The following is a 26,155-nucleotide window of genomic DNA, read 5'->3' as shown; positions in this document are numbered from 1 at the left end:
AAAAAACAATTAGCAAACCTTAAAAAAAGATAATGTTTCTGCAGTTTATTGGAGTCATTGCACTCGTGTACATGCAGAATCTCCTCAGTGTAAATGACTTCAGTGGACAAGCAATCACAGACGTACTCTTCAGAAATCAGTCACACCTGTATAGTTTCCCAGGCTCCTTTAATTGACAAACTATATGTTATCAAAAGCTCCCCTGCTACTTGTACATATATCTTAGGTACAGAACTGAAAAATTCTAAGACAAACACATGGTATTATGGTGTTTGCTGCTCACTTCACTGGGAAAAAAAATCGCATATTTAGAAACTTTCAGAAACCAGAGCAATTAAATCCAGTGGACACTCAATTATGAGAAATCACTTGTAATCTCAATCACTTGGTAATGTCAGCAAAGCTCTGAGTGGCTTAGAAACAAGAAACAACTTATAAACAACTGGGGTATTGTTGTCCAGTCATGTGCTTGTTTACAATTGTTCCATTTACAGACTTCTGCAGGGCTAGCTGCTTGCTGATATCTGGGAAAGGTATTAGCAGAATGGGAACAAATATATAAGCTGGTAGTAACTAGTAAATGAGAAATCAATCAACAGCACACTTCTTGCAATGAGGCAAAAATACTGTATTCCTCAGGTAACCAAACACTTCCTGGACTAGCTCAGCAATTTATGATACCACTTGGTGAAAGTAAAATATAGATATTCAATGGTCAAGAACAAGTACTCATTTTTAAAGTAACATCTTCCTGTTTAATGTTGCATGTAATCATGTAAACATGTGTACTGTAGTAATAGCAAACATGAAATGTAAGCATCACAACCCTTTCAGTTGCTGGACAGCTTCCGTTCATTTGTGTTTTTTGCTGCTTTGAAACTAATAACATTGGTCCCAAAATAAAAACTTAAATGAGCCATAACTACAGAAGACTGTAACCATCATTTTATGTAAACCAATTAACTAATTGCATTACAACCAATTTTGTAAGATACCGTGAGATTTGATTGAAAATTGCTATGGTTATACTTCAGCTCAGGGAACCATTTGTTTCCAACATACAGTAGCTAAATGTCCCCTGGGATCTCTCACAGCTGAAGATATGGAATTTTCACTCTAAATCAGCCAATGATTTTCAGGGATATCAGCTCAACAGCATTGTATAAATGTGATGGGAAAATGTGCTTGTATACAAGGTACATTAATTCTAAATTTATTTTTGTTTTTATTTGTAATGGACAACTGAGTCTTTTAAATTCAGACCATTACATAATACTTAATTCGATGACATTGTTATTGCATTGTGGTAAAGGTATTCAAATAAAAATATCTTTAGAGAAAAGCAGAAGTGTCTTAACTGAGGAGACTTGAAAGAAACCAAAGCAATGAAAGGCAGATCTGCTCACCTTTTAACAAAGGAACATAAAACCAGAAAGAAATCAATATCTGAGAACATTAAAACATCTTAACCACATTACAATTTTTATTTTTTTCTCTAAACATAGGTGGAGATTTGGTACTACTGTAAGAATGAGTCACCTCCCTCGCAAGCCAAGTGCAAAACTGCCTCTGTCTTCATGAACAGGGCCCTGCCCCTTGCACGTTTAAACAGAGCAATCCTCTGTTGTAAGAGCTTTTCTCTGGCCAAGCAAAAATATATACAAATTTCACAATATACAAAAAATCCCAACCAGTGAGATCAAAATTCCATTTCTGCATACAAAATAATTTACTGCAAAACTGAATGTTTCTTCTGTGCTCAGGCCCTGTTCAACATTGCTCTGAAAAATAAAGAACAAAAAGAGAAAAGGGTTTAGTACTTCTACAAAATGTTCTATTCCCTCATGGTGAATCATTTGAATTTTCTACAAAACCAATAAAGTATTCTTGTTGAGAATAAACTGCGCATTACCATGGAAGAAAACACTGTACGTTAGTGACATGAGTTTGATTTTTTTTTCACAAGTAAATTTAGAAACCCATAGAATTTAAACGAACTGTCAGCAACAGGCTCTGAAGATTAAAGAGGGATGCTGGACCAAGAGGAACTTGGGAGCTTTTAAGTGGTTCTGTGAAACCACATAAACACAAACAGCCTCTGGGTACTGAAACTGAAAGGTTTAGCAGTGCAAACAAATTAGTTTTCATCCTTTGCAGTTGAATTATAGTTCTGCCAGAAAAAAAAATAAAAACAAAACAGGGATGCATTAGCTTTTACGACATGTAATCAAATTAATCTGATGTTTTTCTATTGGTGGTAAATATGTAATGCACCCCAGATGCTAGGTTTCAAGTAAAGCAGATAAAAGGCGCTCACCCACACCAGGTTTTATAGCAAGGCTGTGTGATTGGTTTTCCTCTTTTTAGTTATACAGTATATCTGAAACGTATGTAGGGGAGTTTGAATTGTTGCCTAGCAACTTTGCACAGGAAACCTATGAAATCTAAGAATAACGATTCAAAGATCTTACTTCCATCCATATATCAGTTGCAAGACTAAAAATTTAATAACTGAACATATTTTAATTTTATGATTAGAGATGGAGACATTTCACAGCTATTTCCTTATCTGGAGGTCCTCAGAGAAACATCAAAATAACTGCATGTTACAGTATCTACAGTACATACAGTATGTTTATATAATTTTTACATAACAGGGTAGCTAAAAGAAAACTGCACTACAGGACAAAGAAAAAATAGGGAACAATCAGTTTCTAAGACTGTTGCATAGTCTAAACGTTAATGTAAATGTTTCCTTCTGCAACTTTTTTTAAAGTTAAAGGTCATTTTAAACAGTCTTAAATGTCAATGTTAATTTTATCCCTAACTGGTAGCATAGTTACATCTTTGTTTCTCTAGTTAAAGGTTATGTTTTTCACTTAAAGTACTGCGAGACAATCATTTTCTTGACGGGGGGCATGAGAAACAAAAGGAACAAAAAATACTGTGGAGTATTTTATATGTGGAGATACACCTAATATCAAAATTACACACCCGATCCTATTACCATTAATACATGAAATCATGTAAACAAACACGCATGAGATACTTGGTTGCTTCAAGCATATTCTATGCTAATCAAAGCTAACAGGAAGGACAAAATAAATAAATAGCCAATAGCAGGCATTTTCTGCATGGAAAATATATCCAATTCTGATTTTATTAAAGATTTAAGGCCTCCTACCTGAGGGTTTTCAAGCTATCCTTTTCCCTGTGATTTTCTGGTCCTTCACTCTCAAATGAGGCAATATAGAGAGCTGAAATAAATAAGAAACCCATGGAGTTCAAATACAGCTGATGTAATAAAAAATGGAAAGCAAGAATTTAAATACTCATTAAATCACAAAAAGAAAACCACGGCAAATTCTGCTCAAGACTGTATAAAAAGAATTGTTTTCATTTGAATAACACCAATATGTACTGTATACTAATTTCCAATCACTGACAACTACTAAAAAAAAAACAGTACTTCAACAATGTAGGACAACAAATTATGCAAGTGTACGAAGTTCAGAGTATATCTCAAATACTTGGTACTAATTCAAGACCTGCAACTGAGCAAGGAAAAACAATTTTTTACCTGGTAAAATATTGATTCATTTCACAACATTTGCTCCTAAGTAAAGGTTTGACTGAAGGACAATTTTTGAGCAGTAATCCCTTAAAAACAACTAAAAAAATGCTAAGAAACTAAAAATCTGCTTATATATTATTTTTAGGATAACCTACGGAATAATTTTCTATCCTTCTAGAGTCATTTTATGTGCTTTTTAAATTATATTTAGCACAAATGAGTCTATGGCACAGAGAAAAAGTCACTGTTTCTGCATGATAATTGATAATAACTGTTTAAAAAACATTTAAGGCTCTACAGCATAAAGTCTTATGGGCAGTTTTAATGGTTTACATAAAACTCTCAAGTTGTTTAAACCAATGTTGCTATTTTTTCAACATGCACAGAAAGTATTCACGTCTGTAATGCTGTCTACTAAAACTACCTTAAGGACTCTATTGCAAGGTGACTAGGTCTTGATTTAACAACAAAAAGGTTTTCTCTACCTTCCTCTGTGTAAATGGGTGCAGTAAGAAGATAGTTCTGTATTCTCTTGCTGATCTCAAATGGGCACTCCACAGCCCTCCATATCATGAAGTCACTGATTTGTCGTGAGATCTCCCAATATTTCTGTGGAGCAAAAAGACCAGAGGGGGACAATTAGGAAAAAAGCCTAAATTATAAAGCCTCCAATGAATGAGTTTTGAGGACTGTTGTGCCTTTAGTCCCCTGTCTGTAACTCTTACACACTGGTTTCAGCAGCAAGGCAAGTGCAGAAAATTACAGTACATTCTGAAATGTTTAAGAATGTAAAGGACAACATCCTCAGCACGTGTGTATATGGAGACAGGGCAAGTATATCTGAGACAGAATGAGTGAGAGTTGTTTCGGCTCTATTGGAGTTTAAAAAAAGAATGAACTCTGAAGCTTGTCAGATTTTTGACACAAAAAAAAAGACATCACTGTTCATAAACTGTTATTTCCCAGAACGTACTTTAGGAACTGTATACTGTACATATTTTTCTTAATTATACACAAAACCATAACATAAAAAATAGTGGCTGAAAATGCTCAAAGTAAAGTTTCTGGAAAACGAATTGAAATATCTTGTCTTTTATTAATGTTACAGAAGTTGGCTAATTTCTTTCATGCTTTTCAAATGGGTTCCAAATGATTTCTAGCAAACAATAATGTAATTTCTGTTGAATTCCCATCATTCAGCACTCACCTTGAAGTTAATATGTCCATTGGGCAATGTGTCAGAGTGCATCTTATTCAGGAAGTAGATGTCTTTGACAAACAGGCTGTAGACTGGAATTACAATCTTCTCACAGTTAGTGTGAGCTGTCCTGGAGCGCTGTGCTGCCCCCTGTAGGGCTGTACGGTAATTACAAAAATTGCTGGAAGGATCCATGTAGTGCTGCAAGAAAATAAGTAGAGTTAAAAGTTGTCAGCCTTAAAAATGTCCAGGCAACATTTCTGAAAAAAACTGACATTTGCCAAGCTCCAAAGTTACAATCTATTTAAAAGCCATTTAATGACCCAACACTTTTTTTTCTGACAATCACTGATGAAATGGGTAGTTCCATTTAATATCTGGAAATCGTTGTACCCCTTTATATAACATTCATTGTATAGTCTTGTATAACACAGCAGAAAATATTATAGAGAACAAATTTTACCTCCAAAATGTCAAACTTGGCTGTTTTCACTTTGGACCATGTTTTCTTTAAGCGTGCAACTGGACTAAGGTTCATCCCAGCTGAAAAACAGAAAAACACATTTATGACTGATGTAAAAAAAACTGTTTGAAAAATAAAGTACATTTTTCGGCATACACAAAATAGACTTTCCTTTGATATACAAATTTTTTCATCCCTTTTTTTTCCCCAAATTAAAACCTTGTTCTCACATTCACTCTACAGCTAAATCCCACACACAAGTAAGAGGAGACAGAATATTAAAGCTATGAGTTCAAAGTCTCACTGTCACTTTTCTCACAGCGAGCTTGTGCAATGACTACTAAATTCAGTGTTCTGAGTTCCACTGAAATAATATCTAAAGTGCCCCTTTAGTTTGCCTCATTTCACAAACACGAATGTATATCACATTTTGCAGACATATGGCTGAGTCAAATTAAGTTTAACTTAGTAAGTAACACTCTCTTTTTCACTTGGCACCTCTTTTGTGCTCTTCAATGCTTCATTGGGGTTAGTAGTCACATTTGACATGTCAGAGTGGACAAAACTATTCGAAATGTAAAGGTTTACTTACAGATGATAGCCATAAGGGAGTTAAAGTTGCCAATGTTAAAGCACTCTCTTGCCACATCAATGAAAAATTCCACAATTCGAGTCCTCTGCTTCTTTTTAACAACCTGTGGGACAAGGATATTGTTATAAGGTCAAAGGTTAAAACAATCCAAAAGTAATGGCATGTGAAATGGCCTCTCTCTTTTAAGATATGTAAAACCTTGCAAAAACAAACTACAGATAATCATGTAAAACATACTGTAGTAGAGAACAATTTTCATACTTTACATGCAAGACAAAGTAGAGTTTAAGAGGCCGCTGAAAAACTTTACCTAGATTCTGCATCTACAGTATAAGCAAACATCTTGAAAGCTAAGCTATATCTTGTTCCAGGCAGAGAAATTGAAAGCACAAGATGTTCCTGTAGCCCACTCTTCTGGGCTCCAGTGAGCTATTATATAAGAATCTCACTAAAACAGCCTCCCTCTTCACAGCCTTTTTCCTGAAGAATGGTTTGTAATGCATACAGCTCCTGTAGTCTGATAAATGGGTGTTAAATAAAAATTTCACACCAAATGATTTGCACAAGAGCGTGCACAAAAGGTATTTTAAAATCTAAAAATATTTAGATTTCATTTTCTAACAGGCTAAAGGAATAGTTATGAAGGGAAGAGTGGCTTTGGCTTTGGATTTGCATCCAAATCAGAGATAGTTGTATGAATAAATTACTTCATGTGTACTGGCATTCTCTTTTACTCACCCGACAAATTTCTGTAGCCACAAGTGTGCTCAGCTGATTAAACCAGTTTTCATAAGCTTCCACATTCTGGGTCTTCTTGCTATCACAGCACTGAAAACCAGAAGAAAAGGAGTTTTGAGTTTCTAGCAATCATTTGTAGCATTTACTTCTGCAGTGCAAATAAAAAATACTTTATTAAATAATTTGTTAAATCAAATGCATTGTATATTCTGAAGAGATTGTGGTAGGAGAAATATAGTTTTAAAATTTAAGATTTTAGCATATTTAGCAAACAAACCATTTGAAAAGGGAACTTGAGGTAACCTCAGAGAGGTTTAGCATTATTTTGTATTTCACCTACAGCTTGGAACCACAAAGAATACAAATGTATTATATAATGGTGATTAAGCTATGGTTTAGAATAAAAAAGATCTTTCTACAAAAAGAAGTTACTACCCTATCTCATTATTTTAATTACATTTTTTATTTCAAATGTTTCTGCCACTGGCATGCATTAATTGATTAGATTAATAGATTTGGAAGATGGAAAAGGACTGGATTTTCAAAACTACACACTGCTCACAGAGCAAGTTTGAATTTCACCTTTCCCTGCAGAATCCTGGTCACTTACTTAATGAAATCCATTTATCAAGGCAAGCAATTTCAAGAGAAAGTCATAAAGGTTCAATTTATCCATAAAACTGCAATGGAATTGTGGTTTACCTTGTGATTTGGTATGTTTCCTGTTTGAATGCACAGATGTATTACATCCTCAGGTTGAATATTCCGTATTTTTTCCTATGAGAAAATTATTGTTAGCATTTGCTAGTACATTCAACATATTTGAGTGCACTAGAGAAGAAAGAAATTTCCTGCTTCTTAGCTCATTAAAGACTGATTTGCTCTATTGATTTTCTTTTGTCTGAACAAAACGTTGTTCAAAGCATTAATCAATAAAGCGTTATTAAAACTATTATATTACAATAAAAACTACATTAAAAAAGACCACTTTTCCTGTTATGCAAAGCATTTATCTTTATACACATATTAAACACCAGTATTCTGTAATTTGTTAAAAGAGACAAATTCTAGATTATGTTGTCTTTAAATTAAGATTAAGTTACAAATCAGCTGTCTGGAGATAGCTATAAGACTAATTAAGGATACAACCTCATCATACAAAGAATGTATATTGAATGGCAGTGAAAGTTCTTAAAAACAATGTTTAAAAAGACGGTCTTTTGTTGTTTTAAAACTGCACACGGTAGCTAACGGTGGTCAGATAAAAGCTGTACTTTTATTACGCAGTTCTAAGCAAGGGTGGGGTACTATTCCTTGTACTTTGGAAACATCAGGTCATCCAGATCTCATCAGTTAGGGTGGGAATGAAACTTTTGTGCTGGGAGTGAAACTGCAGGCATCTTCCTACAGCCCGAGAGCACTGCCACAGGAAAAGGATAAGGCGTTTCTCACGCCATCACTCACCAGCTCAATGTGAGTGAGCTGCTGGGCGAAGACCAGGGCGTCGCTGCACACACTGAGGATGTCCTTGTGGGTCGACTGGGACTTGACCTTTAGAAGCGTGCCCTTCTCAGAGAGGCCTGGAGTGATCTTGCCCCGCACTTCCTTGTGTTGGTCACGGGTGGACAGGGCCTCATCCAGACTCTCCATCATGTGATTCAAGCTCTTCTTAATGGTGGAATTCCCCTGGAAAAAAAAACAGAACACACCACATGTGCAGGGTTATTCTATACAGTAGGTAAATAACTACAGAAGACCACATATCAGGTGTCACATTTTCAAGTCCAGACCTGTTAAGTGCTGAAATATAGCTAAACGGGACTCAAAGTGAAAATTTCAAACCTCAGCTTGAAGCTATGCAAAGAAGCTGATCACAGAATGCTGTTGTGCATTTTTAATTACATTTCTCCTTGAGAAAAGTGCATTTTTGACAGTTTTGTAATTACACAGCACACACAACGTCTTTAAGGTATGCCCACAGAGCTCCTGTTTGACGTGTCCCTTCAGTGTTTCCCATCAGTCATTCTCCTTTAACAAGCTAAGAATCAAAATAAAAGGCAGACTTCTAGTACATTATATAGTGCTGCAGGTAAGCTTTCAAAAATACTACAATACTTGAATAAACAATTGCAAATTTATATTTTTGGATGAAAAAATACCTTGGTCATATGAAAAGGTTTGCACACCCTTCCATTTTCAGTGCCCTTTACATTAAAGGTATTAGTCATTAGGAAATATAGTAACTTAAAAATTCTTAGTTTTACATTTGCACTTACAATAATAACTGTCAAACAAAATGTTTTATATATTTAGTATGTTATACATATATATTTTTGCAACTACAGACAATTTAAAGAATGAAAGAAGGCAGGTGACTAAAAGAAATCAGAAAACATTTCCCACATAATATACTCTTCTTGGCATACTCCAAACTGTTAAAGTGGAAAAGAAAATGTACAAATGTCCAGTTGGAAGTACAAGCAAAAACAGATGATAACATCTCACTTTGAAAGAAAAGGAGGTTCTGAATACACTGGCCTCAGGCCTTATTGGTACTTAGGGTATGAAGAACGAGCATCAATAATTATTGTTTATTATCTTGACTACAAATAATTAGTGCAATTATTTGAACTGCTGTATGGAAGCGTGAGCCCAAAATGTAAAAAAAACAACAAATGCTGATCTTGCGTTCTTACTATCCATTACATAACACTGGCTACATGCAGTATGCAATAGTCAGTGATTGCGTGTAGCTCACTTCCCTAAATGGTTAACTGTTGCCATAAACAAAAATCAGCTTGTTGTAGTGAAAGCAATACACGCTACCTTGAACTAAACACTGCAAACAAGTTTAATTTTGCATTTAATACTGTGAACTCTAACCACGTTAAAATATGAAGAGGTGGAAGCACCCTGATTGTCTTCCGGGACTTTAGAATTTTGCTACAAAATATGCCCACTGTTACCAAGATTTATCACTTGAATGCCAGGCACGTAAAGGAGAGTATAGCTCACATTGTTCTACGACAGTACAATTCTTCCTTACCTCATCACAGTGGCAGATCTTCCACACAATTTCTTTCAGTTCTTTCCTAGCCACTCTGTCCTCAAAGTCACACGGAAAGGTTTCAGTCCATTCTCGGAGGAGCTGAACAATTTTGGCTGAAAATAGTTTCAACTTCACCTGAAAAAAAATCAAGCCAGGTTTAGTGCTCTGTTTCAGCTTTCAGTTTCAGAGTTAAAAACTTAACTCTGCTTGGAGGCTTGCTTGGTGGTTCATTTAAAAACATTTCATTACTAAATATTGTACTTAATTTGCATAAAAAGAGCTGTGTGTTCAGAAAACAGCCATTTACCTATGGGCAGAAGGTGATTAATCAAGCAGCAGGCTGGATTAATGAAACCTTCCATGATATCAATATGGTATTACTTTTTAATTTACACACCTCACTCACATGAGTTACACACAGGTCCCAAAACATAAGTCTTCAATAGCAGCAAATCAGTAAGCTTGCTATGTCTCTCAAGTTGAAATCATCCACCAATTGAAAGCTAAGAACAATGTCTTTGTCTTACTGGGCTAAATAAGGCTTCTTTATTCCAATCCACCCCTTCTCTACAGGTCTCAAATTGTTCATGACTTAAAGAAGTACAATACCTGCTGGACCACAACTTTTGAGCTATGATTATGGGGACCCTGATCTAACAAATTAACAAACTGTTTTATAAATTGTGTTAAAAAAACAAAGGGATTATTTTGCTAGTGGGTGCAAGACAGTGCCAAGACACTATGCGTTTCACTGGAGTAAAGAATGGATGTTTAGTATCCTAGCAACACAACGAGAGAGCAGTGCCACACTTGTGAGAAATTATGGTTACGCGCAACAAAACAGATCACGATAAGTACAGTCAGAGCTTTACAAAAATCAGCTTGTTGTAGTGAAAGCTGATCTCTCACTACACTGTCACTGATAAATCACAGGTGTGATTACAGGTATCATGTTTTAGTATAACAGCTACATGAACTTCAGACCTCCTGAAACCCCTAGAACACCGAATACCTCAGGAATGATGTAATCTACATTCACAAAATAGTTTTAGTTCTGTTTAATTATACACCAAGGCTATTCTGACAGCCAAAACCATCTGTTGAACGAGAGCATTTTAAGAAATGTCTGCATTTGTACCTTCTACATATCCTGCGGAAGTCTAAACACTAAGTGTTAAAACATCGACACATACATCAAACACCTCCTGCCTGTACTTTCATCAAAATACCAAGAAATATCTCTGGTGGAATGCGCCTGGTTAATTTTTGTGCAGCAGACTATGTGGTTACTAAGCAGCAAAACGGTTCGAATACATGTTTGTGCTTTAGCACATTTTGCAAAGCAATGACATTAATGCAACACAGAATAACTTCAATAATATTGATTTTCCAGAATTAAAATAGACTTAGTTATGACACTTCTCAGGTGTTTTCAATCTGTGATTGCTCAAATGTTTCTTCCCTGACAGTTAATATTATTGTAAAACAGTGTTTCAAAGAAATGCTACATAACTTGGAAATACTGTACCACTTAAAAGCTACAGCTTTTTCTAACGTGTTGTATTATATCTATAACATTACAGGATAACCTATTGTTATATTTAATGTTTTTAAAATTCTTAAACTACAGTAGATACATTGTTTTACACAACTAAAATAACTACTTTTCATAGGTTATTGAGAGCTCATGCATTCCACTGCTGATGTGCCTTGTTATTTATTATTTGCTGTGTATAAAATGTGGACTGTTTTGGCAAGGTTCCTAGAATAGCCAGGGAAAAAAGTGCATTTAAAATGTAAAGTATGCATGGTTATGCAATGGAGCCCTCCGACATGACAAACATGGCTACAATATTGTCAAAACAGCATATGTTTTTCATTTGGGTTTCAGAAATGGCTTCTACTGAGGTGTCTGACGTCAGCAAGAAGTGCAGTTTAGCTCAAGGAGTGACCTCACCCTGTGCTACTCGGCCAGTTCATATTGGCTCCTCTGCTTATGAGCTCCGTTTGTCAGAATTATACAGTACGCGCCATAAAATCTCTCATCATATGTTTAACTGCTGGCAACTGGTCAGGAAAACAGTTGCAAATTTTCAAGGGAAAAGGCAGAGCTGTTGCAGGAGAAGATGCAAAGCAGGTTTCTCTATGTTAAGGAATTTGAATATCCACATACCAAAAAAAACGTCTGGCAGATTAACAAGGAAATAACAGATCATTACCAAAGCAGTATTGCTTCTGGGACTACATTTCAATTAAAAACAACAGGTTAGCTTTAGAAGCATAGCAGTGCTAACAAATGCTAACAAATGCTTTGTAAGCTAGACATATAGTTATATTCTCCACAAGCAATTTTTTTTTAACCCAAGTACTTCTCTGACCTGTCAAAATGACCGTTTTAGCACTAATATTAGTAACAAGCCATTGATAACCACGGTATTCACAAACATGAGAATAATGTAATTTAATGCAAACACAATAACTGTAAAATCTTTAATGACTAGAAAAAGAATGAGTCATGGAGATAAAAACAACATGCCCTGAAAACATGTTTCTTAATTATTGAAAAACAAGTTTCCTTCAGGCTGCTTTTTTATCTACTGAACAGATACGACCAGCACTTGTTGCACAAACTGAACTGCAGAGACATGCTGGACCTCACCTTGTCCATCTCAGGGCCCATTTCCAGCTGCTGCTTCTGTTTCAGGCAGATTTGACCCACTCTGGCCAGAAGCTCTGATGGATGAATGAAGATCCTGGTGGTCAGCAGGAATGTAAAGATATATGTCCGCTGGAGAGAGAAAAGATGGTTTTTAAGCCTCCCACCATGAAGCAAGGAGTCTACTGAACATAGAGCCCTGCAGCACTGAGAAGGCAGTCTTAATTGGGTCTGAGAAGGATCAATCCTGTGGAGTCTAAAATCCTTTATTATTTTACTGTGATGAGGCATAGTAAATGACTGGATAAAATGAAGAGATCTGGGTCATCATGTCATAAAAACATGTATAAAGAAGGCAGAGAGGGCTGTACAACACCATTATAAAATATGTGGACATTAGAAAGGCTGCAAATGACACGAGGCCTTGCAGCTCATTTACAGTAGCTGTGTTCTGTTAAAAGCTTACTGACCCAAAGATCTCATTCAGCCGTTTCTTGAAATACACCATGGTACCAGCTTCAACGGCATAGCTGGGTAGCGTCTTCCAGACTCCCACAACTCATTGCAAACAAGTCTTCTGTTCTCACTTTCAAATACATTTCCTCACATCATGTACAGTACATTCATTGTAAATACAGTATATAATTACCAAGGGCTGACTCTAAAAATCAGAATGTCAAAATGTTAAGATGAACTAAACAAATCCTACTCACTGCAACCTTCAAATGAATTTGTACTGCTTCAAAAGAATGACGGGGCCTAATTTGTTGGGGTTTTTTTCAAATAATCTCTCCGAAGCATCTGCCAAAACCTGTTTAGGTGTGACGTTTGACGTTTTCAAAGTCATATTTAACATAACAGACAAAGATATAATTCAGCTAAAGAACATATCAAATTCTGATGATTCAGTAGAGGTCTCACATTGCACACAATAAAGTACATTGGTGTTTGAGCTTTAACGGTAACTATACAGGAAAACTGTCTGTCTAGTAAGCAAAAATGCAATTACTGATGTTTTTGTTAGTTGGTTGAGTGGTTTGCTGTGACACTAAGACTCTAAGTGCTAACAATAAATAGTAGGTATATTAAGTATAAATACAACTGTCTGCAACAAAATCAATACATCAGTTTTCACCCCAGGTTCATTGACAAATACATGACTAAAGAAGGTGGAGAAGAGAACAAAATTCTTATTTTGCATAAACATTATACTTTAGTCACATTCTTTCACAAAAAAAGTTAGGAGTGGTATAAGGACAAAAACAGGGTACAGTAATAGGTAGTAATTTACCATGGATAACACATTGCTGCCCCTCCACCCTAAAACAAAGACGAGTTACTGTACTTAACTCTTCCATCTGCAGTGCCATAAATTGAGCATGAATACAGCACACAGTAAGTCAACAAAAATGCTTAATAATACTAAAAAGAAAAACAGATTAAACATTGTTTTCCCAAGAATATACCCAATGACCTAGATTGAAAACCATTAGGCTGCTGTAATCTAGCTGAAAGAGGAACAGCAAGCCATTCAAAATCTTTCCACAAAGAATTTAACACATTCAGATAAGGGAAGATGACTACTTGTACCCACAAGAGCTACAGACCCGTAACACTGCTGAAGAACTGACAGCAGTTTCAATCTTTAAGTCAGGGGCAGACGGCTACAGACCTCTGATGTCACCTTCATTGACACCAACATGATAAAGACAGAGGGATAAACACTTACATCAGGGTAATAGTCCAAGGTTGGCACCAGTCGCTCAATTAGAGCCTCCAGGGACCCAGAAACCAGAGACCCATCTTGGAAAATAAGATCAACAGACCTCTCCCTCATATCAACTGGCACTTGTCCACTGCACTCTGAACCAAGCATACTTGGAAAGAGTGCTGTCTGGGGCATCGTCTCCTGTGGAACATAAAGGAAAAATAAAAAGCCATTAAGGATACCAATAATAAACTTAAAACTTCCAAGAGCCAAAGACCGGCCATTACTAATAAACCAGAAAACAGCTTATGTTAGTCTTCTTATTTTAATCATTATTTTGAATTTGATTTTAAAATTATTTTCATCTTCAGTTTTCATTCAAAGCTATTAACCTAATACGATTTACTATTTAACACTGTTTTATGTCATAATGTAGATACAAAGGTAAAAACCCATCATGAAGAAATACTGGTGTGAGGATTAGTCTGCATTAAAAACATAAACCCACTACTTAACCATATACAATATGATGTGTTCTTCAGAGAATTCAGCATGTATTTTAAGTGTCTCCCCTTTATATCAAAATACAAAATCAACTATGAAATGTCCCCACAGGTTAGGAATTTCCAGGTATCATTGACAAAAACAGCACACCAACAAGCTAACAATATTTACACTTAAGAGTTTGTTCTTTATATGAAATTCCAATGTCAGTTCAAAAGATACGTCTGCAGCATTTAATTAAATCACATGATCGGGAACGTTATTACGAAACTGATATCACCACAGCTTTGCAGAAGTAACTAACATTTATTTTTCCCATACACAGGTTGAAACCCATTTGAATCTCCAGTATATGCCAATGGAAATCCCCAAAAAATACAAAATGCCAACATTTCTCCCAGCCACAAAGACATTTGAGTATTACATGATACTTCTGTAATTTTAATTCCTTTTTTTCCTGGTTGTTTCTGTTCAAACAGAGATTGTACACCTACACACACTCCAGAGAACTCAGTTTGAAGCGAGAGCCATGAATGTGTTTCACAAAAAATGTTTTTTTTTCACATTAGTGAAAAACCATGAAAATGTGAAGAAGTCCTACTGATAAACACATTTAGCACAGATAAGTGAATTAAAGGAAAGCCATTTTGTCATGCTGCAGATCATAGGAGTTTTGTTCTGTGTCAGGTGACTGAACCCATTCCTGAAGCCATTTCAGAGTTTCCAGCTACACCAGTCAGAACACACTAAAACCAAAACACACGGCTCACATTTCAAGCACTAGTTTTCATTAATTCACGCCTCTGAACAGGAAGTATGTTCTGATGAGTGATAGTGAAAACACGTTGACATACTAAACCTATTAACTTGCCTCCATGTTTATACTGTAGATACTGTATCAATATGGTGAAGAAAAACACACTTGTTGCAAACATTAGTTGTACAGTTAACTGTAGACCAAACATTACACTGACTATATTTATTTCACATTGTTCATATTTTGAATATAATCATAGTCTGTTTAATTACAGTTCTAGACTACTACCTTCACCAAAGATGTGTTTGTTCTCTTACAGGCAAGTCAATAGTCAACATTTTATATTTAAAAATAGTAATGGAACAGAGTTTTATGAATAAATTCCATTTTCTAATTTGTACAATGAGTGAGGCACAGTGGTTGGTGAACCAAAAGGTTTGTCAAATTCTATTGCGACACCCCTTGCTTGAGAACAAACAAGCTCGCCCCAGTCTAAAATCGCAAAGTACAGGCTAACTAAACTGAACTCTGAAATGACCAGTTAACATTCTGAAAACACTTGGAACAAAATGTTTCAGAGCAGTTACGTGCATTTCAGACATTTTGCAAGTTTTTTGGCACTGACAAAATGTACAGTTTTTATCTCCCTACAGCTGTGAGCGCTTAGTACTTAATTTTGGCATTCGGTCAGTATTGCCTTTGCAGTTCACTAACCTTCTGTACCACTGGCAAAATGACATCCCACGCCCTTTCCCAAATTGCAGACATTCCACCACATTCATTTTAGCTACAGTGTGTTCCATATGAGAGAAAATATGAATGTCCTTGTTCAAAACAGGCTGCGAGTATTTACTCAGATTATGTACTCCACATTGAGTGGAAAGAAAAGGTTTGCATAATGTAAATGTAGTTCAGGGGAAACATTCGCACACCCTTTTCAAACAATGAGAATAGATGCATTGTTATGGAACACAAATATCAAATACTGTACCTTATATATCACCAATGACCTTGGTTTAGAAATATTAAATTCCAGTTGGAAGTTATGAAAGTGCCCCATGATCATTGATGTTGCTAGTGCAGGCATAAATAAAAAGAAATGAAAATAGCTAAGCCATCTGAGCCATCTTCTTACAAACCTCAGAGTACAGTATGTCTTTTAATGCTCTTAAGTTATTGCAGATAATTAATACCATCTAGCTTTCCCACACATGCAGTCACTCTGACAAGAACTGAGAAAGTAAACACTCGCAGGGCCCCAAAAAGGCCAGCCTCCATAACCATGGAATGATCTGATGCACTGGTAATGCTTTATGTCCAAGACTTTCCCGGTTTGAGTTTCAAGTAGTGGAATAACATCCTGGCAGTGGGGCCTCTGGGGATGTTCTAAGTTGGCTTTGTTAATGAATCAGGTTAGAGAGAGAGAAGCGGCTTGGAATGATTAGTGTCAACTCGTGTTACTCACTCTTACTGAGAAATCATGCCCAGTGAAGAAAACAGCTACACCCATTTGACCAAAGTCCTCCTGATCTCAACAGATTTGCCAAAGCCATTGGTCATATACTGTATGCGCCACAGGAGTAAACATTTCCTGGCCTGCTTATGGCTTTTCAGACACTCCAATATGTTCAATCCTCAGCACTTACTTCTGGAGTGAATTTGTAATTGGGCATTCAGAATAAGAGAAAAACATACAAAGGAAGTGCCCACAAAAATCCTGTTTACTCCAGCATATTTGTTAAACAAATGAAAACCATGTTTGTTAAAACAATAGTTCCAGTCATAGAAAAGGAATGTCTGCAAGTAGTAATAGTCACAACATACATACATATGTATACAGTACTGTACATACAGTATATATCTAGTGACATATGACACTGCATCACATATGAAGATATATCATGAGAGAACGTCATTTTATAAAAGAAAACCACAATTCCAGCTAAGGCCAAATTGGCTAAACAGGCCGCTTTTCATAACTTGCTAGCATTAATTTTTATACCTCCTCGTATTTTAAGAATTGTCACTTTTAAGGTTTTCGAGCCTCTATTACCAGATTCCTCATACTAGCATAAGAGAAATAAAGTCAGTTTTCGCATGCTCAAAAATGTCCAGTTCAGAGGGTTTTGTTTGTAACCAAATTGCTTAAGTGCTATTTTTTTGGGGAGGAAAAGTCAAAAGCAAAATAGATCACAAAGCAAGCAGTGTAGCTACCGGTACAAAACATCTTTTAGTTTCAGTCTTGCTCTGTTCAAAACGAACCTGAGACAAGTACCATATCTACCATTTGTAAAAGCACTGTTGATAACTGTGACCTGGTGGAACCAACAGAAGAACTAGTCCTATCATCAGTAATGGAACACTTTAATGTTACTGCACCAGCACTGCTTACTTCAGCAGATTCTGCTCTCTGGGTGGAAGGAAGTCCCCAGTTGGATATTTCTGACAGATGGACTTTCCAAACACCACGTTTTGAGAAGCCATGTGAATCAGAAATCACACCAGTTACTAGGCTAGTGTGTCCCTTCCTGACCTTTTCCAGTGGGATGATTTAAGACAGTTTTCAGTCTACACAGAACAAAATTCCTCATAGAAACTTTAGCTCATATCTAACCTTCTCCTTTGTTCTGTGGAAGATACTATCTTCTTCCAGAAACTATGAAAACAAAGGATTTGGCAAGTGGTGTTTGTGGACCATTAGGAAACTCTGGACAAGAAAGAAGAGTATTTCCAAACCACTGGCCAAGTAGGGGGATAAGAGACACTATGCTGTAGGAGGTGCTATAGCTCACAACAGATGTCTAATAAAGTTACTACTGTACCTACTTAGTCATTTAAGAAACATTGCACAGTTTTTAAGAGTAGGGATGTTAGCCCCAGAATCCTAGCTAAATTCAACTTCATTTTTGCACAATCTGGCTTCCATAAATCTGCACTTTAACTGAGCTGGTGAAATAGCTTCTGACCTCTCCACCTGTGATATAACTCCTGTGTAGTGCTGGCTATGCCACCCAGGTGGGTGCTGTAACTCAGAGGTGAATGAAGTGATTCCCGTATTATCTGCAAAGCACTTTAGGATCCTTTGGGATGAGAAGCTCTAAACAAACACCAGCAATTAAATTAAATGGATAGAGAAAAGATATGGGCTATGTTATCCTAAAATAATTCTCTGAGATGTGAAGATAATTCCATTATGAATTTGTTTTTCATTTCATTCATGTTTGCCATTTTATCTTTCCACTTGTTTTTTCATGACAAAGTACAACCCCCCCCCCAAACTTAAAAAAATCATTAACTTCTACAGTATGTTGTCTTTGTCAGTAATGTCAGATCTAATTTTATATATTTTCACTCTGTTAAAATCATGTTAGGAATACTATTAAACTGTCCATGTGAACCGTGGATCAAATAACCTATTTAAGTGAAATGCATTTAGCCGTTGGACTACATTTGACAACGAAGACCTCAGAAAACATAGAAAAGTATCAGGTAAGCACAAGCGACGATGCGGAGCACAAATAAAAAATCAGACATTGTACTTGGTTTAGTGTTTTTGCACTGGATTTTGGTTAAGATTAATTATAAGTGCAGACAAACAACGCTAAAGTCACAACAATATTTCCAGACTTTCAGAGAACAATCACTGACTCATTCACTATCGCTACCGTCATTGTTATTGTTCTGCACATATGTATCCTGTTCGGGATGTTGTTTTCATAACCTATGCAAGCTTAATTACAGGATCAGGTAGGAGATACTTAGCTTTTAAAAATGTTTATAACCATCTATGAAGAAGTTAATTTTGAAGCTTATGATAACCACTGAATGAGACATTGTAATAAAAAACTAAAGGTAATGCCAAAAGCTTCCGTAGTGCAGCGCATTTCGACCAGGGACTGAAAATAGGATTCACGTTTCTAAACAAAGAAAAAAAGGTAAAATCTCAAGCAACAGAAATCAATCTGGCACTTAATATGAAATTATACTTCTGCGAAAACCTTATTTTAATTTAATGAAATCCTTCAATCTTCATTTGTAGGTTTACGGTCTTACGCTTTTAATTACTTTATGTACTTGTAATTCCACAATGATGAGAACTGTAGCTCGCATTTGGCTAAAAAGAAAGCACACAACTGAAACTTACCCTCATTTTCTTTCCGTGCACAAAATAAAATCTTACTGCGAAGCTTTTATCCTAATAATCTGCTTAACTAAAAATAAAGACGCGATCCTCCACGCTTGTAGTTCAGGCTGCTTCCCGCTAACAAGTAGAAAGCAAGCAAAAGTTTTAAAGAAGCTAAGTCCAGCCCACCAGTATTGAATTTCTGTATGGCTACATTCCCCAAGCGTGCACTGAATGGAACCACCCCTACGCCTTGGCTGTCATAAGACAATATTCCCCTTTCTGTAAAACAGGAGGATGAAAATAATTTGGTTCCTTTTCTTAAAATTATTCAGTTTTTAAGAAACAGCGAAAAACTGTTGAAGTAAGCAGTAAGCAACTTTGGGAAATAAATGGAAATCAGTCACTGTTAAAAAAAATGAACCGGTTTACTTTCATATCAGAAACTTCCGATTTCTAATGTTTAGTCTGGCTTCCTATTGGAGGGACAAACTTTTTAAAATGCAACGTTCATTTCACGAATTAATTCATCTATCTTATTCTAAACAAAAACAAAACTGTGTAAAATCTAAAACTAGAGGAAACGTGCTATAAAATGAGTTATTATCTTCTGGTAGCCAAATTCTCACGACCTTCTTGAAGAACATAAACACATACAGTATTTACTATAATAGATCCATTTAAAGTTTAAAATATCACGGTAAAGTAAATTTGTTTGTTAAATAGACTTGCAAAAAGGCCAGGAATTAAAAAAAATGAATTTGAATTTTTTTTATTAATTTATAAATTATACATTTTATTAAGTGAGAATAAAAGTCTGACACTTCGATGATTTGCAAATACTTTGCATACTGTGGAGATTAAACTGACCTCTCCTGGCTGCATGACTCAATTACAGATAAGGTAAAAAAAAATGTCTATGCATAAACATAAATAGATATTCTAAGTACAGTACTATATATATCTTACTGATAAAGTTTATATCCTTTACCAGTAGGATATATGCATGTCGAAGGCGTCACAGGCTCAGAATACTGGCATAACGTGAGGTGGTTAGTGTGGCATTGGTCCATGATAGCACCATGGATGAGAACGGCTAGTTCAGAACTAGCCTATTACAAACCTGTTGTGTAATCAGAGTTACGTTTTTTATGAATACAATATAAACAGTATATAACTAGGTTTAGATATTTTATTTTATAAGCAGAAATAAATGTATCTAGTTTCCAAATATGGTTATTTTTACAAACCCAGCTGCAGAGAATTTGTTATTATTGTTCTTACACAGTAGATGTTGTTTCTAACAATTTTACTGTTGTAGTAAACAGCAGTGCAGCTCTTAAATGTCACCCTAAAAAAGTGAGCTTCTAACGTGCTAAATGTATTTCAAATCCAGAGACATACTAGATGATAGTGAGAAGCAGGAGAGGAGATAACTGTTGCCAGATTGCTTTCAAGTCAAGTTCAGAACAAGGTGCGTTTGTAAAGTGACAAGATACAAATTTCTATTCGGACCCAATGGCAAGTTGCTGCCACATTCACAGTGAACCAACTTCTCTGTTATTTGTTTTTTTTCCTCACTGGTTTTCTTCAGCTTCCATGATCAAGTTCGTATCAAGTTCGTATCCCCGCTTGCTGGAGTAAAACCAGACAAACCAACCGAAAGACACAACAAGAGGGCACTATCCTGACCAAACTGACAACATGTAAATTAATACTATCTCTGCATTTGACTGCCTCACTAAAATATTTATACTTAAAAGGGGCCTCAATTTCAAGGTACTTGCGTGATTAACATGCAACCGTTGACTACGGAAGGCGCGACACTTCAGCTTTCGATAGGTAAAAATGGAACAGGACTATTTCTGGATATTCTATTTTTGCTGCGATTTAAGAGTATTACTTTCATGGTTAGGCTTTCAGACCTGAAAGTGGTAACAAGTTTCCATTCTTTTCAAACATATATTACAAACACACAAATGAAAATGGTCAAAGCTATGCAATGTTCATGAAGTGATGGGGAACGGTTTCATTATTCCTGAATAATTAAAAGTTTCTAAATGTAATTCTTTTTTTGCACATATAGACGAGTGTGTTGAGATTCAAATGCTCGAATATTACTAACACTAATCCTCATGAAAATAATCACATTGTCAAATCAAAAGAAGAATCGCTACAGGTACAAAAAGTCTGAATAATAATTAAAAGATTTTCTTCTTAACACTCAACTGATAATTTAAACAAAAATACGTTGCTATTTGTAATCTTCCCTGATTGATAGAACAGTTGCTTTTAATCTCCATGGAAATTGCGTTTCAAAAATCCTTAATCAGGTCACTCGCTTGCATTATTTTACCTTCATTTATCAAAACACCGGTACTGAAGTCCGATTATGGGCTTTCTTGTGAAGTGCCTGAAGTTGAGAGAGCTGGGTCTTACCTTATCTTCACTACGGTCCTAAGAAAACCATTAAGAACAGCTCTTTCGAGAAGTACACCCGAATTAGCAATCATTTTAATGGCCCCATGATGATCCGTGGGATTTTAGAGGAGTTGAGGTGCTGCTTGCTATCACCACAGCCGGACCGCACTCAGGGAGACTGTGCACGATTTTTTTCATTCATTCCCTTTCTCTTGTTCGCTGTTATCAAGGCCCCAGTAATCTTCTCTAATAGGATCCCTACCTTCTCAAATCCCTTTCTACCAGAAATCCCCGTTAAGGATATTTCTTGCCATCACCCCCCACCCCAAAGCGTCGTTATCTCACCTTCGGGATTTGCGGAATAAAATCTAAATCCATCGGCGCACTCATTTACTTTCATTTCAATTTTTCGAGGCATCCGTCTGTACTGTTCCTAGTTTAATCTGTCTCTCAGAAGAAAATACGCGCTGCAAACCATTCGGCTATGCTAAAAAAAGGAGGTGCAAAACATACTGCTTGCTCGAGCTATGTAACATGCATTAATACTTCGCCGTCTTTATTTCAGGTGAATTATCTACCTAAAAGGTACAGCATTGACACACAACATCAACAAGGCTAGCTAACCTACGCCTCCGCACCTCTGCGACTTTAAACGAGCTGTGCGTGGGAAAATAATTCACTCGAAGCCAAGAGTGCCATTTAGCTTGGAAATACTCTATGCTACTGACTGTATATATACACAAAATGTTCCTCACCCTCATTTTAAAGACAGATTCTTATCACTACGCAGATTGGATTGTTTGAAGATTATGAATGTCCAATTAGAAGAAAAAAAAACATCCCAGTTTAATACTAAAGTAAAAAAGCAATTTGCAAAAAATACGGGAAAGGTATGAATATCGTAAAAAATCACGCGAAGAATGTATAAAATATTAAAAAGAAAAACAATGAATCATGAAAAAGACAATAACATTGAAAGTGATCATTAAAGAGAATTTTGGGAAAGTGGACTTTTTCTCTGACAAGCGAGACGAAATTCACCCAAATACATTAGCAAACGTTTGAAAATTTAAAAAAAAAAACATTCAGAGAATCAAGCATACTTTTACAGCAAGAGACTGATGGATATTTTAACCACGTGATGTCACCTGTACAAATTCCACACTGAATTTACCACACCGGAAAAACAAGTTATACATGATTTGCTACTAGTAAGCCGAAAAGGCCAGGCCATGAAGAACTGTCAACTCTTTTGGTAACAGGTAGACAGCACCAGTTGTTATTGTGACGGGGTCACAACCTACCCACTAAAAATAACAGCTCAGCTTTAATGAATCACAAGTCTTTTATTTCAAAACCATGACAAAGTTGAAGAAGCAGACACACCAGTGGAGAAAAAGACAATAGTAAATTGTACTGGTTTAATCTTAAGTGAAGTGTAAAATGAAAACGACTTCCCTGTTCAGGAAACAATGAACAGAAATACCTGTTTATTACACTGATCGTAGCATGGTCTAAATTATAATGTACTTCCTATTTAATACTATACAGGATCAGGATGAGCTGGTGCCTAACCCAGCAGAGTGTGGGCACAAGGCAGGACACACTCTGATCAGGATGCCAGTCCATCACAGGGCACTCACAAAATGTAAGGAGAACAGCTTACTGATGCCAATTAACCTATACAGTATGTCATGCACTACCAGCTTGAAAGAAAGCCAGGACCTTAGTTAATTGCGCCACCACCACATCTAATCATTTTTATTCATAACCATGTCCATTATTCTGCAACGTATGAGTTCAATAAAGCAACTATGATAACTATTAGAACCAGAAACTCTGCTGAAGGCCTGTAATCAGCAGATACTGTTGCATCTGAGGATGTCATATTTGGTCTGACACTCAGACATTGATTGCAGATGAGGAAGTGTGACTTCCCAAATTCCACTGCTGTGGTGCATAGTTTTCTAAATACAGTTGTTTCAATGCACCGGTGTGTCATACGTATGCAACACATGGATACATTGTGGTAGAAGTGTGATCTGTGCTCTGATACTGTACATACTGTATATGAACTGTTACTAATTTTGATCTTTGATTTTGCTGTGATTTCCTCAATGTTATTTTCTAAGGGTCCAAAATATACCCACTTCTTCAATGTGGCACAGGCCTGCTTTTGCATTAAAACCAGACTTCTAGGTTTGTAATGGATACAATCACCAATACTTTTTAAGAGGCTGTCTGTCTCTCATTACAATCAAACCTCTAATCTTCAGTTTCACTATGGCGGAACTCAAAAAGCATCACAGAAATCAGATTCTGTATTTAACCCTATGTTCTGCCTCCCCATCTTCAAAATACATTCTGCTTGTTAAATAAGATGCCAGATTAAAGAGTATTTCCAAATTGCTCCAAATTAACAGGAAATGGCAAGAAGGATGCATTCAGTACGTAAAATACATTAAGGATTTTGATTTCAGCCTAACAAAACCTAATGCAACTCTCTATTAAAAAAGAATAACATACTCAGTGACTCACTTGTAGTATATAAAACATTACTAGATCTAACAACAGATGTCTTATACATAGCCAACCTTAAATGTAAGGCCACTATACTAAGAAAAAAACAGCATCGTTAACAGTACTAGACCTAAAAACCAAAGAAAACATACAGTATCTGAGAAAATAAGTAAGCGTGGAAGGGTGGCACAGTCTGTTTGCTCTCAGAAATGTGCCTGTTTTGGCAGGTGCAGTATACATTTAATTTTTAATTGCATGAAAACAATAATTTGGTATAGTATAGAACATAGTCTGAGCTGTTGATGTGATGGGGGCACAAACTGTTTCGAAGCAGGGTTGTTCCAGATTCAACAAATCATGGCAACAGTTTGGCACCTGGGGATGCCAGCAGCCATGTCACCCTGCAACTCACAATTGGCAACCCACTGAAGCTCAGTAGGTGTGAGCCTGGTCAGTACCTGGATGGGAGACCTCCTGGGAAAAACTAAGGTTGCTGCTGGAAGAGGTGTTAGTGGCTCCAGCAGGAGGTGCTCACCCTGCAGTCCCTGTGGGTCCTAATGCCCCAGTATAGTGACAGGGACACTATACTGTAAACAGGTGCTGTCCTTTGGATTATGAAATACCAATGGTTCAAAACCAGCATCACAGCTAGTGATGGAGCTACCAATTGCCATTACTACTGAACAATGTCCTCCTGCTTCAAAGTTCTTTAACTTCAGTTTTGGGAATACAGATAATTGCTAGGATGACCAGAAAAGTTAATAGCTTTTCAGATTGAATTTAAGAATATATCAATGTTGTATATATTTTTAATCCATATAAAAATGCAGTTTTAGCACCACAATGTAATTTTACTGTTACTTGTTATTACCAACCAAGACATCACTAATTTACCCAAATGGAATATAACAACATACTAAGAGAAAAAAAAAACAGAGGAGGAAACTTTTAATACCAACTTCCTTTTTTTCATTTACTCAATGTACTGCAACTGAATGACCAAGAATATGATCAAGTCTTTTTGCCTTTTACACAAGGTTTACTTTCTATCAGGTATGGCTTTTTTTCAAAAACACAACCAAGAAAATAAAGTAGAAAATGAAAGAGATACATTTCTGTCATGTACTACAAACACTAATATCAAAGATTAAAATTACATTCTTAAGATACAGTAATACTTTATTGATTTCCTATTATTAAGAACAGACAGCACCTGCTGCAAAGTACATATAAATGAATGAAATAATTTGCAGAGCACTTTCCAGATTTTTTAATTATTTTTTACAGAGGATGGCAGTTGTCAAGAGCCTTGCAAGTGGGAAACGTCAGACTGTCACCTTAATAGCTGAAATCCATTATTTTCCATAATCTATTTTAAAATGTCTTTTAAAATGCTTAAATTACTCACCCCACTCTCTATAGCTCTTTGCCACTGCAGTATGCAATAATCCAAGCCAAGCTGCTGCTAGTGTTTTACAAACTTTAGTTGTTTCTTGTTACATGACAGATGTTTTCAAGCACGTTTATTTATACCATCCTTAAAGCGTACAAACTGTGTCATTGCCTTGTGCAACAGTAACGGAAGGTCTGTCAACCACACATTTCCTGGTTGATATATATCACGTATCAAATTTAATGTTGAAAGTTTTGAAAGTTTCTGTGGGCTGTGGGGTCTGAAATAATTACTTATTACATGGCTAAAGAAGCATTTTGAGGGCCGATTAAACATTATCCCTTACCCTTATTGTTTGTGCAGAAATAAGTATAAAAGTTAGAGAATGTACAGTACCATCACATTAAAAGTACTGAATGGAGAAAGGAAAGAGTTCTCATTACAGCAATATGGAATACC

General features: G+C 36.1%; 1 protein-coding gene across 5 annotated transcripts; it reads right to left on the bottom strand.

Moving 5' to 3' along the window:
* Positions 1-151: 151 nt before the first annotated feature.
* LOC102686469 (ras-GEF domain-containing family member 1A) lies at positions 152-25,818 on the bottom strand. Of its 5 annotated transcripts, none has more exons than XM_015347512.2 (13): positions 25,712-25,818; positions 14,000-14,179; positions 12,274-12,402; positions 9,612-9,749; positions 8,030-8,251; positions 7,268-7,342; positions 6,566-6,655; positions 5,828-5,930; positions 5,236-5,315; positions 4,782-4,973; positions 4,060-4,183; positions 3,185-3,257; positions 152-1,781 (listed from the first exon to the last, which is right to left on the bottom strand). In XM_015347512.2, exons 2-13 carry the CDS (start codon positions 14,171-14,173, stop codon positions 1,760-1,762), a joined length of 1,422 nt encoding a protein of 473 aa, XP_015202998.1. In that variant the 5' UTR covers positions 14,174-14,179; positions 25,712-25,818; the 3' UTR covers positions 152-1,759. The 5 variants fall into 5 exon arrangements, with proteins under 5 accessions (XP_015202998.1, XP_015202996.1, XP_015202999.1 ...); XM_015347510.2 differs by lacking the exon at positions 25,712-25,818 and adding an exon at positions 22,129-22,413; XM_015347513.2 differs by lacking the exon at positions 25,712-25,818 and adding an exon at positions 21,802-21,942.
* Between the last annotated feature and the right edge of the window lie 337 nt (positions 25,819-26,155).

The sequence above is a fragment of the Lepisosteus oculatus genome, chromosome 4 (genome assembly GCF_040954835.1).
Source record: "Lepisosteus oculatus isolate fLepOcu1 chromosome 4, fLepOcu1.hap2, whole genome shotgun sequence".
NCBI lineage: Eukaryota > Metazoa > Chordata > Actinopteri > Semionotiformes > Lepisosteidae > Lepisosteus > Lepisosteus oculatus.
This window is presented reverse-complemented; position numbering and strand designations above follow the sequence as displayed.